General features: G+C 35.6%; 1 protein-coding gene across 3 annotated transcripts; it reads right to left on the bottom strand.

Annotated features, from left to right (window-relative positions):
* Nucleotides 1-1331: 1331 nt before the first annotated feature.
* Nucleotides 1332-21593, bottom strand: fpgs (folylpolyglutamate synthase). Of its 3 annotated transcripts, none has more exons than XR_012396519.1 (16): nt 21007-21593; nt 18146-18274; nt 16013-16066; nt 15863-15927; nt 15327-15441; nt 12395-12472; nt 10543-10604; nt 9944-10046; nt 9788-9865; nt 6744-6888; nt 6595-6669; nt 4848-4998; nt 4015-4090; nt 3859-3925; nt 1740-2733; nt 1332-1571 (listed from the first exon to the last, which is right to left on the bottom strand). XR_012396519.1 is itself a non-coding variant. In NM_213437.2 (15 exons), exons 1-15 carry the CDS (start codon nt 21148-21150, stop codon nt 2357-2359), a joined length of 1719 nt encoding a protein of 572 aa, NP_998602.2. In that variant the 5' UTR covers nt 21151-21178; the 3' UTR covers nt 1397-2356. The 3 variants fall into 3 exon arrangements, 1 of the variants encoding a protein (NP_998602.2); XR_011007966.2 differs by having other exon boundaries at nt 1332-1564; nt 1793-2733; NM_213437.2 differs by having other exon boundaries at nt 1397-2733; nt 21007-21178.

The following is a 21593-nucleotide window of genomic DNA, read 5'->3' as shown; positions in this document are numbered from 1 at the left end:
CTCAGTTGGGCACGACAAACTGCAGTCAAGGCGCCGGAGGCTGGACCTCGGCGAACACTCGTCAGTCCCTGAAGAGTCACAGGAATCAGTCCCATGCTCTCCACTCGTCAATGACCACCACAGCAGCCAGGATACAGCCTGGTCCAGGATTATGGAAAACTTGTGATCATGTCATCGCTGGTCTTGGATCGAATCAGTGACTGCATAGTCTGAGGGCCTTGGGATGAGTATCCCCAGGTGAAAATAGAGAATAAAGATAATAATTAGCGTAGCTGCTCCTTATAGTGTATATAAACGAGATGCAAAACCTGCTTGGAGCACATTCATGTATCATACCGCTAAGTGATAATAATAATAACATAAATAAAGCATTAAAAGATACTAATACAAATAAAATACATGCAGGAGAGTCAATTTACATGAAACTAATTTCACAATGACATATTACTTTTTTTTATTGACGTAAAACACAAAGACAATGCAGCGAAATTCAAATGAATATTTTCATCTAAATATACAGAACTGAGCGCAAATAATAAAGACAATCAACAAATAAAATAGTAATAAAAATAAATAAATTACAAAACATAGAATAAACAAAATTACACTACAGGGGCTTCATTCATCTCTTTATTTATCCAGGGTCTTCACAGCGGAATGAACCACCAACTTATCCAGCATATGTTCTACACAATGGATGCCATTCCAGCTAAAACCAATCACTGGGAAACATCCATACACACTCATTCACACACATACACTACGGCCAATTTAGTTTTACCCAATTCACCTGTATCATGTGCTTGGACTATGGGGGAAACCGGAGCACCCGGTGGAATTCCGGTTATTCTCGCTTTTTGACATGGTGCGTTATCCCGCTGGTAGTAGCCATCAGAAGATGAGTACACTGTGGTCATAAAGGGATGGACATGGTCAGCAGCAATACTCAGGTAGGTTGTGGTGTTGACACAATGCTCAATTGGTACTATTGGGCCACTAAGTGTGCCAAGAAAATATCCCCCACACCATTACACCACCACCAGCAGCCTGAATTGTTGATACAAGGGAGGATGGATCCATGCTTTCATGTTGTTGATGCCAGATCAGACTCATCAGATCAGGCAACATTTCTCCAATCTTCTATTGCCTAATTTTGGTGAGCCTGTGTGAATTATAGCCTAAGTCATACATATATACATATATATATATATATATATATATATATATATATATATATATATATATATATATATATATATATATATATAAATAAATGAAATGCGTACATTTACTACGAATTAATGCAGACGCAAAATTGAACTTCTTACATATTTTCATATAATTTTTAATCTGGTATGTACAGTACCTGGAACATTTTAATAGCACCTTATGACACTTTAAGACAAGAGCGGTATCAATTTTATTGATCCAAACCAATATTTACTCACATTAGATTTTATATTAATCCTCCAGTCTTTCACAGATGACAAAAACAACCCATAATAAGTGTTGTAACATACTCAAAAAACCCATTTTAATTTAATCTATACCAGGGGTGTCCAAACTCAGTCCTGGAGGGCCGGTGTCCTGGAGAGTTCATCTCCAACCCTTATCAAACACACCTAAAGCAGCTAATCAAGCTCTAGCTCGATACACTAGAAACTTCCTGGCAGGTGTGTTGAGGCAAGTTGGAGCTAAACTCAGCAGGGCACCGGCCCTCCACGACTGAGATTGGACACCCCTGAGCTATACACTTATTAGAACATAAAATACTACAAAACAGTGTCATTACAAATGTAAAAAGTCAGATTTCATTGAAAAATCATTTGATGTATATTATATATATAGACAACAAATTCAACGTGTTTATGTGGCATGAACAAATGTGGAAACCTCAGTGTTTACATGCACTGAACATCATCTTTTTGCATGTATAAAGGCAAATTTCCCCATGCATGAGTAAGAAATCATATATTACTACATAATTAGAGAACAGTGTTTTATATATGGCACATTATTCATCAGTGCAATAATAAAAATACCACAAACACTGACAGACAGGCAACCTCTCACTGTCATTTTAGAGAAAGACACTGGTTTAAAACAAACTGTAGTGTAAAAAATGAAACAGAAATATGAACTCAATGCACCAAGTACGTCAAATCCAAGTAAACACGAGCAGCTCAAGTAGATTTGGATTGATGTGCCTTTTACAAAACCAAATTGGTCCGACGTACTATAAAAGTAGGAATTTTAGAAAAACACCTTGATGATTAGCAGTAATACTGAGCTGTGAGTAAGATTTTAGGCACTAGGTGGCGCACTTTCTGCAAGTCTGACACTGGAGAAGAGTGTATTAAGAGTTTAAAGCGGGATCCAAGTGTTTTAAGGCTCCTCCCACCAAGTGTAAGCTGCCTGTGATGAGGACGTGTATGTTCTGGGCCTCTCGAAGCGGCGCAGCTTTAGCGTTTATGCTAGGCTTGACAGGTATTGTGTGTTTGTTTGCGTCTGCCAGGACTGAGTCTCGACCCTGACTGATCCACTGCAGGGCGCTGAGGATGCAGGGGAATACCAGGGTGTCCCCGTGACGCTCAGCAACCAATGGCAGGCCTCCGCCAATCAGAAGCTCTGCCTCCGGCTTCTCCTCATGTCCATTTAGGACGCGCCAACTCTGCTGGTTATCCAGGCAACGGGTCAGCATGTTCTCCACAGAAACGTTGAAGTTCTGTTGGTCTGAGGGAGAGGAGTGTGTTAGATAAATACCACTGTACTTTTTTACTTTTGTAATGAAGCATTATTATAAGAAATAAAAAAAAACTATAATTGATTTGAAACAATAGTCATGGAAAGGTTTTCAGCTCAAACAAACAAGTAATTACAAGACTAAAACTGATCAATACACAATATTTTGAAGAAAAATGTTAAGGAAAGAACTAATTTCATGTAAAAGATTTAATAAAATATGTTTTAATAAACTTGTGGAAATTAAAAATGATGTTTTATATATAAAATAAATACATGACAATAATATAAATTGTGATTAATCATATATGCACACATAAACATGCATTAAATATATAATGGAATATGCAATTTTCTTAAATGTATCTATTATTATTTTATAAATACAATTTAGAAACAAAAATATTTATAACAAATAGAAACTCTGATTAAAATAATTTAATATAAAAATTAAAACATTAGTGCTGAGCAAAGATTAATTGCGATTAATCACATCCAAAATAAAAACGTTTACGTCTCATAATAAAAAAAAAAAAAAACATTCAAAGGGGGGCTAATAATTCTGACTTCAACTGTATATTCCATATACATAACAGAATGTCATTTTCTAAAAATATTCCTTATTTGCTTTAAAAATAATGGAAAAGAATTAAATTCTAATAACAATATAAATAACATATACAAAATAAACAAACAATATAATAATAAATAAACAAATACAAATAACAATTTTATTATAAAATTATAAAGATGTTTAAATATTTGTTTAAAATATACCAAATATAAAACAGAATGTTTCTTATTTTAAAAGAAAAATTTATATTGTTGCAATTATTTAGGGCCATGCCTGATTGTGCTTTATTTAACACATCTAAAAGGCTGAATAAATGTAATATTAGTCCTACAAATACTGCACAAGGGTCTGACATTACTATTTTACTAAAACAATTCAATGCTTTAAAAAGCAAATAAATCTAATGTAATAGAGATGTTTTCTTTTGCCAGGCTCTGCTGTATACTTTAGTCAAAATGCATCCTAAAATGTGGAATATATATAGTCTTTCTTGAAGCAGCTGTAATGTTAATTACCTGTAATGAATGTACAGGACTCCTTACCTGCATTACAGGACGCGATGGCCTCTGTGATGTTTGGACAAAACACAGCAAAGTCAAAATGACAGGGCTGAAACACAGAAAGCATCAGCATATTAAACTGAATCTCGATGTGGTTCACAAGAGTCAAACGATTCATAAAATGAATGAATAACTCACTGCCAGCAGTTTGAGCATGGCGGCACAGTCTCTCTCTCCTGTAGCGTTGAATAAGAGAACCCTCAGCACTGAACCTCTGCACACACACACACAAGCATTTTTAGACAGTGTTACTTTAAAATTACTATTATACTACTACTTTAAATGTTCATTCATTCATTTTCCTTCAGCTCAGTCCTTTATTTATTAGGGGTCATCACAGCGGAATGAACCACCAACTATTCCAGCATATGCTTTATGCAACGGATGCCCTTCTAGCTGCAACCCAGTACTGGAAAACACCCAAACAAACATTCTCTCTCACACACACACACACACACACACACACACACACACACACACACACACACACACACACACACACACACACACTACGGCCAATTAGGATAATCTAATTCACCTATAGTGCGTGTCTTTGGACTGTGTGGGGAAACTGGAGCATCTGGAAGAAACCCACGCCAGCACAAGGAGAACATGCAAACTCTATACAGAAATGCCAACTGACCCAGCCGGGACTCGAACCAGCGACCTTCTTGCTGTGAGGCGACAGTGTTAACCACTGAGCCACCATGCCGCCCTTACTTTAAAGGTTTTATATATTTATTCATATTTACATGAAAACTACAAAAATTACCTGAGTGAAATAAATCATTTATACAGTTTTAAATATTTCATTAAATGTAAATAAGTTTAAATAGTTTGAACGTCTATTAATAGTTTCTTAAGAGTTATTAGTATCTTAATTTTACTTTAAAATGAAGTCACAATTACATTTAAAATTGTATTATGAAACAAATAAATACACAAATAAATAAAGATGAAGGCAGTCTCACCCTGCGTTCCTCTCGTGTTGTGTTGCGACCTCATTGAACCAGCGCACACAGGCCTGCATGCTGCGTGTGGTATGAGCTCCATCCATGTAATAGGTCACAGGACCGTGTTTTAGTGTCTGATTGCGTCCAGGCCACTCAGTCTCCGCAAGACCTGTCAAAACATTACATATGTTTACCACAACTGACAGATGCTTCAAGACTTCTTCATGGTCAATCTTCAACAAAATCTATTCTGTCCTCTGTTTACTGGTGATATCTGTTTTGGAAATGTGTGTTCCATGTTGCAAGGCTAGCAATTTTAGCGAATGACATGGCACAAATTGAGCATTTGAAGTGCTTAAGATGAAAAATATGAACTTTGTTGAATATTTGCGCCGTGTTAATCAATCAGGAGCTTGCTCTAGTAATTGCTGTCATCAGGCACGGATTGGCTAATCGGGAAGACCGGGAGAATTCCCGGTGGGCCGGTCCGTTTTTTTGAGAGGGTGCTCGCTGCAGAGCCATTTGAGGAGAGCTGAGCTCCAGCGAGGGGGAGCATGAGCTGTCGCTCCTCCTCCTGTAAGCTGTTTTAATGCGTACACCAACCCCACCCCTAACCCTACCCCCAGTGACATCACTCGTAGAAGAAGTGCAAAAAAGGTGGAGCTCAAGCTTAAGCTCCCCCTTGTTGGAGCTCACCTCTCCTCAAATGGCTCTGCAGCGAGCACCACTTGGTTTTTTTGGCCGCGAGGTCTGGTGTCCCTAGATCCAGAATCTGTTGCTCTCAGCAGTCACACATTTTAAATTAATTTATTTATTTACTTGAACACAGTCGCCTTATTCATTATTTTACCGCAGCTCTGCTCTTTTTATCTATTTTCTCGCAGCCTCGTGAGCAGGATGCACCCTGCAGGTTAATGATGATATAACTCAATATACAACTGTTGTGGTACAGCGGTTAGCACATTAGATTACGACGCCTCCGACCCGGGTTTGATCCTCGTCTAAGTAAACTATTTATTTTTTTCATTTTTATTGTTAAGACATATAATACTGTTAGGGTTGTTGAACATTTGAAGTTCTAAAGCAGCTGTTTTCTTAAAAAAAGACGTGATAGTGTACTTAGAAACTGAATTGGATATGTACTTATTTTAATATAGTCAGTCGTGAACTGAGGTGGGCCGGTCTGAGGCTTGAAACTCCAGGGCTGAAAAGGAGTCCCACTCCGGCCCTGGCTGTCATCCAGGCGCAGCTCCTGGACGAGTTTGTGAAAGTCACCAAGCTGGTGGTAACTCTGAAAGATCTGATGGACCCATAAACAGGGCTAAAACAAGTCTATGCCGTTTTTCAGCCTTCCATTTCACATAAAGCTACCCTCTCAGCAAAATCCATGTCAGCCAATTTGCAACGAAACTGGAGTGATTTTGTATCTGTTGTAAAGTTAATTTCACTCATTTTCCTTCGGTTTAGATCCTTTACCAACTTACCCAGCAAATGTTTTAACCCTGCATAACTCCAACTGGCCTAGCCGGGGCTCAACCCAGCGACCTTCTTGCTGTGAGGTGAAAGCTAACCACTCAGCCAATGTGAATTTCAGGAATAAAGCAAGTAAACTTAAAATGTTCAAGCATCTAATTATATGCAAATAGCACGATAGACCGCCCCATAAGTCTTTGTTTTGGTCTGTAACTCCGCCCATTGCCAGTTTAGCGAATTATATTTCAGCACTCGGTTTCATGCTGACCTAAAGCGTTGTGTTTTCACAGACCTTTGATCATTGCAGGACTGGGCTGAAACGCTGGAGCTGAACTCACACCGCTGAACTCCACTGGAGACGCTGGATCTGAGGAACAAACAGATTATAAACACACTGAAAAACCACTGTAAACTAATCAACATACGGTCACAAACACACACCTGTGAGGATGTGTCTCTGCAGCCATGTGTGTGAGAGCTGAAGAGCCAAAGACGCGTTGCTGCGCTGATGCTGACCAGCTAACCCCAAGCTGAGGGAACCCTCGCTCTCGTACTCATCCAGATCTGGACACACCGACAGCGAGCACTGAGAAACAGAGAGAACAATATGAGCAAACCATTTATGATCAGGTTCCTGAAGCAGAGTAAAAGATGCAAAATTATTATCTACGAATAGTTGATCAACTGTAATTAGGCCATGTTTCCTCCAGATGTTAAAGGCCCTATCAATTAAAGGGCCATGAAACCCCTCGTTTCAGCAGGGTGTTTTCAACCTCTACTTTGGAAAAAGTCAGAAAAGTGAGCGTGTCCAGCTTTGTTTAGTGGGGAGTGTCGGAGAAAGAAAAGAGGCTTGGTGTGGGAGTGTCTATTTGGGCGCGCTGACTTTCAGAGTCAAAACACACACACACACAGGGGACAAAGTGACAGTGTTTACATGGACATCTGTAGTCAAATTATTTGCCAAATTATTAATGTTGACTTTAACTGCAGTTTGGCTCTTTCATTCAGGGAATTCATTCATGCCCCTCGCGACAAACAAAATATTTGATTCGTGGAACTGCTCTAAGCGTGTATTTTTCATGCAATGTTTGATACCGCACTGCAAATGAGAGAAAAAAAAACTCCGCATTTCCCGGAAACTTAGATGCACTCGGCAGGTAGCGTCAAAAAGCCGCGTGTGTTGTTCCGGTCACTAAATGCGGTGAAAATCCTACTTGAGGTTAAAGTTTGGTTGTGGTGCTAACATGTTTACACTCGGTGTAATAGATAACTTAGTTCGATACAAACAAACTGAATAAACAAAGAGCGCTGGTCGCTCACTTACCAAATCTGTAGAGACAGGACAATCAACAGCAACTAGAGCCGCGTCTTTATTAACAGGAGACTAAAGCGAATCCGGATCTCAGCGTTTGCAGATGAGAACAGCTCTCAGGTAAATAATCCTCCTTAAACACGCAAGTTATTGTTGTCGAGCGTCGTGTACACTGTTAATCCACACGTGACGCCAGCTGAGCTCTCACAGAGAGAAAATGAAAACAAAACTTAACGGCAGCAAACTATAAAAGCAACACTTCACGCTTGTTTTGCCAACACAACGTGGCGTCTCTGCAGTCTAAACACTATGACAGTAATGAATATTAATGAAGTTGCACAATAGAGCGCGCTGATTGGTTTGAACCAAGCCTTACTCATGCATTAATGCATCACACTGTAAGACGTAATAAGACACACTCTGGCACAGACGTCCAGTCTGCACGCTGGAATACAACGCTATTATGTCATGACCGTGACACAGCTTCAAAAATTTGTTTCAAACCAGAAGTACGAATTTGCTTAAATAACGCAAAAACAACCAATTTACACTTTGTAGTGAAATATAGGTGTCCTAATAGTGTTTTTAGCAGTGTGGGACACATATACGACTGTCAACAGCTCAAAAAATGTGTTTTGGTGTTTCGTGACCCTTTAAAGAGGGTAGAAAAAATATATTGCAAAAAAAATTGGTGCAATAGTAAAAAGGTCTTAGAGGTGTAGAGCAGAACGAAACTGAAACCAAATCTTCAATGAATATTTAACAACTAGATTATTTTTATTATATAAACAATAAATGCTTAATGGGAAGGGGTGCACAAAGAAAGGAGGTTAAAGAGCCTCTATTATGGGTTTTTGAAAATGACCTTCTATGTAGTTGGAGACCCAGATAACCGAAATATGACCCTTTTTAATGTATAATAGGGGCTATTTAAAGTTGCTGGGTTACAGGAAGCGGCTTCCATCATCACCCAATGAGAATTCTTTAAATGCAAATCCTGCTGCAAGCAAACCCTTTATGCATCAGTGGCATTGGCTATATTTATGGTAACACTAGTAGCAAGTTTTCAATATATTATTTATATCAGCAAACCAACTGGAAATCTGCATTGTTGATATTATGGGTGTGTGATATTTATTCTCTTTTAATTAGTTACGCACCATGCATTGACAATTTGCAAATTACTATGGGAAAATAAAGATCTAAATGTTTACATTTTTCCCTGTTTGTTTGTTTGTTTTGTTTTTGTAATCAGGCTTAGAATAATTCAAATCAGTATTTTTATTTATCTGCCTATATATCAGTTATCAGCTTCATCAATCAAATAGTCAATAATAGGGATGGCAAATGTGATTGATTGTAACAGATTGTAACAGACCCCAGGTTTGCCAGTTTCAACACAAAAAAATTCCAAACAAAGCTGCAGCTGATCATTTGAGCATCTCAGAGCAACACTGCAGTCTTTAATACCTGAATAAAACTGTTTTTGAATGAATTAATCAAAGTTGTACACATTTTTTTTCTCACTGCAAAGCCAAAATCCTTGATTTTTAACAAATAAGGTGAAACCAAATGCGCAACACACTGGCTCAGTGGTTTGCACTGTCGCCTCACAGCAAAAAGGTCGCTGGTTCAAGTCCAGGCTGGGTCAGTTGGCATTTCGGAGTTTGCATGTTTTCCTCATGTTAGTGTGGGTTTCCTCCGGGTCCTCCAGATTCCCCCACAGTTCAAACACATGCGCTATAGGTGAACAGAATAAACTAAATTGGCCGAAGTGTATGAGCGTAAATGTGAGTGTATGGGTGTTTCCTAGTACTGGGTTGCAGCTGGAAGGGCATCTGCTGTGTAAAACATATGCTGGAAAAGTTGGCAGTTCATTCTGCTGTGGCGACCCCTGATGAATAAAGGGGCTAGGCCGAAGGAAAATGAATGAATAAAATTAAATGTGTGGAATTATGTGTGTGTTTTACATTGCATTGGAATAAGTCTGAGCTTGTTAATTTATTGCCATATCAGCAACTAATAACAAGATTAATATAGATAAAATCATATTACATAATAACTTCATATCTCAGTGAAACAGAATAAATGCATAAATAAAACGACAACAAATTACATAAAAAAGCTTAGACATAATTTCTCAAACATCTTGCTGTACATTTATATTTCTCACCCCAACTTCTTCTGCTCTCTCCTGAAGCACTTTCATCGGCCCGTCAGGCTGTTTGACTGTGAACGCAGGAACTCCAGGCTGAAATAAACATATGCTCTCACTGAATACCTTCAAAATCTCCAAGCTTTGAGTTTACAGTCACAACACACTAATCACCTTAAAAATCCCTCCTTTCTGCCAGGCGATTTTCTCAATGGTGTCTCCCAGAATGCTAGTGTGATCGATACCTAAAGACGAGATACCGCACACCCAAGGACGCCTAGCAAAACACAAGAACAGCAACACATTACCTATCAGGTAACTAATTACTAAACTATGATTTCTAGTACAGATTTAAATAAATGTAGATATTTTACACAGTGCCTTACTCCATTAGGAGTCTGCATATTTTAAATTCAGAATTACGCTCCACGGTTATGCTTGAACTAATGATATGATTCCTGACTACATGATTCAAATATTATGTTTTATCATCAATATATTGTCACAGTATATTATCACACAAATAAATTAAAAATAAAGACCACTGATTGGTTCATGACTGATGGGATTAAGTGAGCTCATGAAGAATGCAGATCAATGATTGGTTGATATGAGAGGAATGTGTAACTCTTCAAGCATGAAGGCAGATGAATGGAGATGAAATGGAGGCCACATTAGGCTGAAGCGGCACAAAGAGACAATTAGACACGGAACAGCGAAGCAGATGAGAGGAGGACAGTAAAAACTCTCAAGCTCAAATAATGCTGTGATACCTGATAATGTTGGTGCAGTCGTACGCTCCACCAATCCCGACCTCAATAACGGCCAAATCAACCTGTACAAGACACAAAGACAGAGAGTTTAGATTGAGATAATTAATAACAGTGTCATGTCCTTTAAGTTTTTTTTCTGAAACCTAGCACAAAAGATATAGGCTCTTAGGCCCTGTTTACACTAATACGTTTTAAGATTAAAACAGTGTTTTAGAATGAAATCGATCCACATCCACACTGGCGTTTCACCTATTGTTTCTGAACAGCTCTACATCCACACTACACCGCTGAAAACGCACATCACGTGACCACACACACTCTGGCTTGCACTGCAGCGTATGCGGACGTCTGAGCTCAAGGCAGTCAGCGGGTGCTTTGAGCACACCTGCCTAAGTGAGAGCAGCGCACATCAGACAGTTCATCAAGGATCTTCCTCTGGATTTCATCTCACTATAATTGTTAAATAGATATTTCATTAATCTTGTCTCTATCTAACGACTCTTTGGTCTTTTAAATCTATTACTTGTTCTCAGGCAACGCGTTTTGGCTAAGCGTAAAGATATGTTAAGATTAATTTATGTAACCACGTACACAGATTCTGCACATTTGACTAATATCTTGCATTTATTTCCAATATTGTATAAACTTATTTTACGTTTTACTTTTATAATGGCCATTATTTATTATTAAAACTGATTTTCAGTAAAACAGTGGCTGTTTTCTGTGTTTTTTAATGAAATTGAAAGGAAGCAATTATGATATAGCCTCTTTTCTGTTAGAAATATGCATGAAGATGACGGTCATATAAATATGTTGCTACACGACGCCTCAACATTTTTTGTGTCTGCCAAGTTGTTAATATCAATTTGAAAATAGGCAGTTCCCTATATCATGTTTTCATTATATTGAAATGATAGTGAAACAATGTAGCCAGCGTATGCCAATGACATTATAAAGTCCATTTAAAGATTTATCCGATGTGTTCTTGCGAGTTCGTCTTCCATATCAAACTTGCGAAGTCTGAACTTACAAGAAAAGGATGTAAGACTGAACTTTGTGTACTTAATATTGTAAAAAAGCCCTAATCGGCGAATGTCTGCAGCCCCCCCATGTCATCAATGGATGTCTCCATTTCCCCCCATTCACACTGACAGAGAGCAGCAGCATTTTAAAATGAAAAACGGCTTCTTTGGCATTTTCAAAACGGTCAATTTTCGGGGATCAAAAACTCTGGGTTAGTGTGGACGGAAGCTGTAACCTAGAAAAACTTTTGCATTTTAAAACTAAATAGTATGCATTAGTGTAAACAGGGCCTTAGACATTACAAACATGAGCTGTGGTGAATAATCTTTTCAAGAAAATTGATTCTGCATTGATTCAGAGATCTTCAAAAATGCATCTCTATTTTCTCTCGATTCAACTCTGACAGCAGAAGGTGTCCAACGCTAGTTTTTAACAGAAGACAGACAGAGAATGTAGTTTTAGGTTAATATTGGTGTCAAGTTCTTTACGTTTTTTTTCTTTTTGTAGTAAAACCTAGCATGACAGCTGTACCCTTTCAGATCTTACAGATGTGCAAAAAAATTCTATGAGAAAATTATCCTGCATCAGTTTTCAAAATGCATCACTATTTATTCTGAGCTTTGTTTTTAACAGTAAGCAGAGAACGACTGTATGTGGAGTATAAAACACCACCTGCTCTAAAAAGCTAAGATCAGAATCAACTCAGTGGAGAATAGCAATGCATTTTGAATATCTCAGAATCAATTTCTCAATTGATCTTTCACCACAGCTCTAACAGACAATGAAATAAATACTAATACAGGTAATTTAGATGATTAACGCTGTTCACCTTCTCCTGAAGAAAGACGTGGAAGGCCAAGATAGTGAGAAAGCGGAAATAAGCAGGCATGCTGCCACCATGGGCATCCTGAAAGATACAACACAAATGTTATTAATCCATACAAAAGTATAATAAATATTTGTCTGTGCTTTGCATTATAAGGTTTTGCAATTCTGTTATAAACATTTCTTTTTGGATTTTCTGTCAATAAAGATTGTTGAGTATTGTTATGCTGGCATCAGGGCTGGTTTAGGCTGAGGTTATAGACAAGTGGTGATAAGTTTTTGTTTTCATGATCCATTTAAAAGGAAAAAAGGGTGCTTTTATGAATAGATCACAAAATTATCCTCTCATATTATTAATTTCAAAAAGAAAAAACATGCTGTTGCTGAGATGCAGATATGTTGGGCTACTGCTTTTTTAGAACAATTTTTTGTTGAAATAAAATGAAAACATTTCGGGGGTTAAATGTCGAAACAAATGACACCGTTTCTTTCCTCACATGACAGACATGCTTTGGTGATTACGCCCTTACAGCAGCAGATGCCTGCCGTTTACACTTAACGCAATTAATATGGAACAAATCAAGCAGTCAGCGAAAAAACTTCCACTCCTTTCACACAGCATTACAGCTCAGTGCAGAGAAACAAGCTGCTTCATTGTTTCAATCTACAGCAACTTTGCAGGTTCTTTAATGCACACATAAATCTTCTTTAAAAATAATACAAAAATCACAGACATGAGTTTACACTTGCAGCAGTACTATTACATTAATTAGCCCACATACATTTTGCATTATTTCATAACAAAAGTGTTCATAATAACAGTGTCGCATAAACAGAATTTATATCAATCCATCTTATGAACACCTGATGACAGTAGTAATTATAAAACAAACATCACTACTTGCTGTACTCTTTTTATACCCATATACACTTATTTAACAACATACTTTACATGTCAGTTTGCACAATGTCAGCTGCACATACAATGTTGTATATAGTAATATACCTTTACATACACTGGTCAATTTGTATATTTGCATTCACTATTTACATTTATTTTTAAAATATATTTATTACCTGTTTTTTTGTTCTTGGTCTCTGTAATTCTCATAAAAAAAATCATCATATGTGTGAAAATACCAGGCAATAAAGCTCTTTCTGAATCTGATCATTTGATTTAAGAAAACATTTGAGTTGACATGAGCTAAATAATGACCCTATTGTCTTTTATAGGCCGCTTTACAGCCATATTTTATCAATATGATGAACTTTCTACATTTATTTTCCTGTTTATTACTGTGAAACAGCTTTACAATTATCTGTATTATATAAAGTCTTATTCATTAGGACTGCACAATACTGGTAAAAAGAAAAAAATTGTAAAATTTAGCTTTGTATTTTTAATATTTAGCTTCATATATTGAGATTTGCAGTCTATTTCAGCAGATTGCGGTGATTTTGTTGTATAATGCATCTGCATAAAATATAATAAACTATATAAATACAAAAAAAAAAAAACTAAGGATAAAAAAAACTTTTTTTTTAAGTCTTAGTAGTCAGACTTCACTAAATAAATGAAACGCAGTTAGAAAAACTTAATTAATTTTTTTTTTATTACACCGAAAATTAAATCATTACAATTGGGGACTACTCATCCTTGTTGGAGAACCTGTGAGGAAAAAGAGGCACATCATGCGCATATATTCTGGCAGTGCTCAAGAATAACAGTTTTTGGGAAATGGTGCAATCCACCATCAGTGATATTTTTGATCTCCATATTCCTAGATCATTTGAAGTACTTTATCAAGGAGATATTCCTATTAAACCTAAAAATGAGGATAGATATCTATTTAAAATATTTCTGGCAACAAGTAAAAAAGCTATACCACGGAAATGGTATAAAGAAGACCCAGCAACTAAAGATGAATGGTTCAAAATTATAGCAGAAGATAAGGAAATGGAAAAAAAATGACACATGGACTTCGATTACAATTAGAGATCTTTGAAAACAAATGGAAAAAATGTCTGGCTTTCTCCACAGCGACAATATGGAGAAAACATTTACATAATTCTGGAGGTTATGCATAATTGTGAAAATATGTTTGGCAACCTTTTATTATATTTTAATTTATACTTATTTATTTATTTTGATGAGGTTAATTTAATATTTTTATATATGTATATAGATATACATCTGTGGAATGGATGTATTTGCCTATATACTGTACGTATATATGTATATTGTTCAATCGTTTTAGGGCAACTTTGAAAGGTTTAAAACACTTCAAATGTTGACTACTGTGGATAAATTAGAAACTAGATAATAAACCATATAAAAAACAAAGAATAAAAAAGGGAAAAACTAATTGTTTAAGTAGTCAGACAGATATTGAATGACCAAATGTTAAATAACACTTCACAGTCTTCACTAAATAAATGCAATTCATCTTTATTATGATAAAATAAACTAGACATAAAAAGAAGAGGATAAATAAAAAACAAAGGATGAAATAGAGAAACACTAATTGTGCTTTATTTTTTTTCCCTAATCTTAGCAGTCAGACAGATATTGAATAATCCAATTTAAAAAAAGTCTTTACAGTCTTCACTAAATAAGTGAAACGCAAATAATCCTGGTTATAGCTAAAATGTATTGTTTATTGCACCTGCATGCTTAAAACTCCCTTATATTAACACGGTGATTGTAATAAACTAAAATAATGAACTCTAAACTTTGCAGTTATTTAAATATTGTTGTGCTTGGTCATCTATAATCCCTACTTGACATAGCGCATCCTGCAATATGACTAATGTAAATGTGCACAATATACTATATACATGTCGCCCTATTATAAACAAATGCAACTTGACTATTCAAGTTTGAGTAGTGACTTTCTACACTGCATGTTGAACTTAATTACAAAACAACATCTCACCTTTGTCTCCTCCAGTCGTCCATACACTTGCCAGAAGTATTTGGTGAAAAGCTCTTTTCCTATTGGCTGACCGTTGATTCGGATCCGCTCTCTCACTTGCACCAAATGAGGAGAACTGGAGATCAAAACAACGCAGAAGCAAACAAAACACCAATCAACCACGCAACAAAGATAACACAGTAAATGTAAAGATTTTACTACAGTGTTTGTTTAGAAGAGCTCTCTGAAGTCTGGTCAGAGATTACGTAAATCATTGAGCTTTAGCTAAACTTCAACTAAACAGAACTTACAATAAACTGATTACATCATTTACATGGTAATACTGAGCTTTACTTTTCACTCAGCGGAGAGAACAAGCAAAGTTCAGCATGAACTTGCATATATGTGTGCGCATGTGTGTGTCTGAATAAACAGTGAAGTTATGCAATGTTTACAGTGGTTTTAAAAGCCAAACCGATCCCACAATCCAAAAAAATGACTATAAAGTATAACGACTTAATGTAGTAGCACTGAATTATTCTGACTGCTTATAATACCTGTAGAATCCAGTGCGGAAGCCATAGTTTCTCAAAATCTTTTCTGTGAAGGCACATGTTGATCCCTGTAATGAATAAAAATACTATCAGAATTTCTTTGAACTTTCATAACTTAAATTCAATATTTCACTGCTCAGTGAGCTGATTTACCTTTCCTTTTGTTCCAGTTACATGAATAATATTAAGACGATCCAGTTCTTCTACCTGAGGACAAACAAAAAAGATTTTGCAATTTAAATTCAAGTGTGACAAGTTTTGACAAGTTAAGATGAGTAAGAACATGGACTCATGACACAAAGCAGATAGAATTATGTCTGTTTCTAAGGGCCTCAATTTTCTTGGTGGATCACCAGCACTGCATGTTTCGGATGTCTCCTTTGTCGGTCACACCCATCACAGATCTTTAAATCTCTGCTAATGAGCTGATGATCTGAATCATGTGTGTTTGGTTAGGTTATGAAAAATGTGCAGAGCCGGTGATCCTACAGGAACTTGGTTAAGAAACACTGTTAGAGAAAAGTCTGACTGGTTACAATACTAATATAATGTATGAAATAAAAGTATTTCAGTTATAAGATCTACACAGTTGGATAATTTGTCATTTATAATTATTACATTTTTATTTATTTTAGGTAAATAATTTAACCATTTAAAACCAAGCAAACATTGCCCAACACAAGCGTACTTGAAGAAAATCAGAGTAGAATAATAGAAAATTCAAAGCGAAATAAATAACAGATGCATTTATTACGGCTGCATGATATTGGGAAAAAAACTGACATTGATATGTTTTGTTTTTCTGTGATTTATATTGCGATATGATAATAAATTGACAATATGGCTCTATTTGGAAAGAATTCCTAATTTTATATTGATGGGAATGGTTTATAGTTGAGTACATAAGCATAAATATACAAAATTAGACCAAAAAAAAAATAAATAAATAAATAAATATATATATATATATATATATATATATATATATATATATATATATATATATATATATATATATATATATATATAAAAATATTAATTATTGATTTATTTAGAAGTAAATAAAAAATAGAAATATTTATTTATTTATAAATAATTAAATAAAATGTATAATTTTTTAAAATAAAATATATAATAAAAATTATTATATTTATTATGAATAAATGCACAGATGAAAACAATAAAATAAATATTTAAATAAACAATACTTTTTGGTTTTTGAGTGGAATTTAACAGTATGTAAGTATAGAAATTCAATAATCAAATGCAAAATAACACTAAATAGTCTTTATTCTATTGCATTAAATGATTAAACACAATTTATCTTCATTAAAACACCAAATTTTATTTTTTCTTTGCCCAAACGTTTTAAATTCACTTGAAAAGTTACAGTAACAGACAGATAAATAAGTCTTTCATAATATTAAATTAGAGTTAAACTTTACAACGACTCCACAAATTGCATGTTCTGAACTGTGTTTTGGAGTTCATTGTAATTCCAAGTTGACAATGCAGATCCTGCAATGTGACTATTAAAGATTTGCACATTGCGATATCAAGCTGAAATTATATAATGTGCAGCCCTAATATGTATATAACACAGATATTATGATTATACTATTATACTATAATAAAAAATATTACCTAAAGCATCATCAAAGTGATTAAAATAAGAAGTCCAGGTAGAGTGAAATGCTTTAGTCGACTAATTAAAAATGTAAATAGTTTTGTTTTTAGTTTGAATATTGCATACATCTCATACAAAACATATGCATCAAATACATACAGTTTTATTTAATTTATTGTAAATATTCAAAATATTTATTTTTCAAATATAGGCTTAAGCAATGCAATTATAAAAACTGGATGCACTTTCACATACTAACACTGTAAACAATCTTTACTAGATAAATATAAAAAAAGCTAAAACTAAAATCACTACAGAAATTATGTAGGCATTTAAAATAAAATGTATTGTATAATACGATATAATAATTGAATAAAAATAATAGTAAATATTATAAATCAATTATACAGTATTAATTAACTTATATTTTAGATATAAATGCTAAAATAATGCAATTCTGGAATCTTTATGTATTCAACATTCGTAAAAACATAAAACTAAATTATCCTTAAACTAAGCAGTCAAAATGTCAATTAAAGGCTAATTAACATTAACATAAGTCTTTCATTAGAGTAACACAGTTAGCATGATAAAATGATTCAGCCATACCGTCCACCCCAGTCTTGATTTATACTAATGTTGCTTGTGTGTGATTATACCTTGAGTCCTGCTCGCTGAAGAAAGCCCCTCATGGCCTGCAGCTGGAGCTGAGGATGTCCCCGCTCTCGCTTCACCTGCTCCAGAGCGCTGGCATTCGTCTGGAGGGTGTTGAGGGTGCAAACCGCATCCTGAAACACATTCATAATGACACAGGATCTCAACAACTTCATGCCATCTCAGCATCTCAAACACCAGCACATGGAGCTTCTGAATGCCTCATGTAACGTTTAGATCCAATCCTGATCTATAACTCTGCTGGAAGTTATTTTTGAGCTGATATTCAAAAACAGAAAACAGAAAATGTCCATCTGAGGCTGTAGTCTGTACAAACTAAAGCTTTTCAAGTAACACTGAACTTCAGAACTGTTTCATAATATTTAGTCAATGTTTAGCCAGAATTTCTGGCTGTTGTAGTGCAATCAAATTACAAGTGACGACTACATATTATCGGTCACCGCTCAATGTTTTGGTTGGTGAAAACGATCAGATGATTTATACAAGCAGGGTGACACGGTGGCTCAGAGGTTAGCACTTTTGACAAACAGCAAGAATTTCTTTAGTTTGAGTCCCGGCTGTGTTAGTTGCCTTTCTGTGTGGAGTTTGCATGTTCTCGTGTTGGCATTGGTTTCCTCCTGGTGCTCTGGTTTCCCCCACAGTCCAAACACATGCGCTACAGGTGAATTGAATAAACTAAATTGACCGTAGTGTATGGGAATGAATGTGTATGGATGTTTCCCAGTACTGGGTTGGGAAGGGCATCTACTGTGTAAAACATATGCTGGATAAGTTGGCGGTTCATTTCACTGTGGCGACCACTAATAAATAAAGGAACTAAACCGAATGAAAATGAATGAATAAATGATTGATACGAGCAACTGAGACTTATTAATTAACAAGAGTCTCTGTGAAGAACATAAATTACGACATCTGAGTGGCCTGACGGTGAGTAAACAAAGAGCAAATATTCATTTTTGGGTAAACTATCTCTTTAACGCTGACTGATGAAACTGCTGTGTACTAAGCATTTAGTAATAATAAATATAAATAGCACATCTCGCTCACTCAATCATGAATAAAACAGAATCTTTTTCCACAGCCACATGTATTTAATCCTGAGTTATGGCTGCCTGAACACTAAGCACATGGCCTGAATGAGATCATGCAGAACATGACGTGGTTTTGACAACGATAGCCTAAAATAGCTACTAAATGTTTATAGTACTAACACTTTAATATTATGTAAACTAATAATGACTATTATGGAGTTCAATACAAAAACTTAACTCCTACAGGTAAACATTACCGTTAACAGCTTTAATCCTTAATTGTAAATACAGGGAAAGCAACCGTAAGCATAATGGAGATAAAGTTGGTTTTGTATTCGCACATTCATTCAGTGACAACTTAATACCATGGTACTTTGAATATTCAGTCAGAAATCACACGCAAGTATGACTTCAAATCAAAACAACATTAGCACTATTTAATTGACTGTGAACAATGTTGGCCTTTGATAGTCATTGGCTGCTAATAGGATTTTACTATTTTGAATTGGCAAAGCATACTTGTTTTAAATGATATGATTAAGGGGAAAGTCCCAATATAAAACCATCCTTACCTCAACGTAAGCATACAGTATCTATTTAATAATTGCAAGCAATATGAAAATAAATATATTACTTTGTCATATATACATTTTTATCAGTGTAAATTAATGTTACTTTACTGCAGTTGGCGATAAACACACACAAATTAATGTTACACCAAAAAATATTTAGCTTTAACAGCTATTTAAAAAATACAGGGATGTGGTCGAAATTTTATGAAATTCAAAATAAACACACGCAGAATTACATTACACCAAAGTTGGCGATAAACAAGCACAATTAATTTGAAATACAGAAAAATGAATGAAAAGCAAATAGTACCTATTTTTAACAGTGCTAACAGCATAACATTAAATACATGTATTACTTTGTTAACTAAAAATGTTTTATCCACGTACATTAACGTTACTTTTATGAAGTTTGTGATAAGCATGTACAGATTAAGAAATTACCATTAACAGCTGCAATAGTTACATAGTAACTATTTTATAAGTGCAAACAACATGAAAATAAATATATATATTACTTTGGTAATTATAAAGTTTTATGAGTGTACATTAACGTTTTATGGAATTCGCAATAAACACGCTCAGATTAATCAGATTAAGCTACACCAAAAACTATTTACCGATAACAGCTGTAATAGTTACTTGATAATACAGGAAAATAGACAAAAAGCAAATAGTACCTATTTTTTTAAAAGTGCTAACAACATTAAAATAAATATATATTTCTTTGTCAATTATAAATGTTTTATTAGTGTACATAAACATTGCCGTTACTTTTATGAAGTTCGCGATAAACGTGCTGATTAACGTTACACCAAAAATATTTACCGTCAACAGCTGTAACAGTTACTCAACAGTTACTTGAAAATACAGGGATGTGGACTAAAAGCAAATAGTTCCTATTTTAAAAAAAAGTGCTAACAACATGAAGGTAAATACATATATAAGTTAGTTATTGCTATTTTAACACTGTAACATTATAAGCAAAGAGACTTCACTGTAACCACGCGTAGATTAACGGTACACCAAATAATCGCGCTCTTTGGTTTTAAACTCAACGGCTGATGTAACAATTGTCAACGGTGAATCAGCCGCGTGCGCTGGATTAACAGTACTATTTCAACCGAACCAAAAAAAAACTTTCAAAGTCCAAACAAAAGTGCACAAACTCACTAACTATAATCAATAATTCCCATAGATAAGCACACAGACAAACATATGGATGAAGATATTCGAGCACTGTACCTGATAGTCCATTCTTCGGTACCGCGGAGCAGCTTTAGTGCTGGAAAATCTCACTGACAGCCCGACAATGCTGGTCCAGTGTCGGTTACGCGCCGAGACTTCAGTCCACGCGCGTAAATTCTCCAGCACGCGGAACAGCAGCATGGTGGCCCGGAGAGTGCAGGAAGCAGCACCAAATTTGGGGAGTTTTCCTGTCAATAGTGAACTCTCGCGTCATGCCACGCCTCCTTCCTGCTCGCCATACAGATTTCACTATACTGTTTGTTGTTTATCATCGCCAGTGTGGATGACAGCAGTTTGCGTGAAGTAGAGCAGAAATAAATGATGGTTTTGTGACGCGGAAGATGCAAAGTCAAGATAGGCTGCAGAGCGAATAGTTGAATCAACGTTACAATTCCAGTTCGCTGTCGAGTCAAGCTACAGCAGATGTTTATCCTGTTTTAACCAGGCTGCGTGTCAATAATCTCGCAGAAACATGTGGCGCTGCAGAGGTGCATGTTAAAACACTGGATTTCTCTGATTTGCCATGCAGAGCTGCTGAAACGCTTCTCACGTGTCAGGTGTCTTCGAGAGCTAGTAGACGTCGT

Source organism: Danio rerio, chromosome 21, assembly GCF_049306965.1.
Source record: "Danio rerio strain Tuebingen ecotype United States chromosome 21, GRCz12tu, whole genome shotgun sequence".
Lineage (NCBI taxonomy): Eukaryota > Metazoa > Chordata > Actinopteri > Cypriniformes > Danionidae > Danio > Danio rerio.
The sequence above is the reverse complement of the archived record's forward strand: the minus strand, read 5'-3'. Positions and strand labels throughout refer to the sequence as shown.

Bases quoted from the DNA above. Each gene is read 5' to 3' on its own strand.
- fpgs (NM_213437.2), bottom strand. From the start codon at position 21,150: ATGCTGCTGTTCCGCGTGCTGGAGAATTTACGCGCGTGGACTGAAGTC. The intron at 4,091-4,847 runs GTGAGACTGCCT...GTGTGTGTGCAG, and splicing joins CAACACGAGAGGAACGCAGG to AGGTTCAGTGCTGAGGGTTC. The intron at 3,926-4,014 runs GTGAGTTATTCA...TCTGTGTTTCAG, and splicing joins CCATGCTCAAACTGCTGGCA to CCCTGTCATTTTGACTTTGC.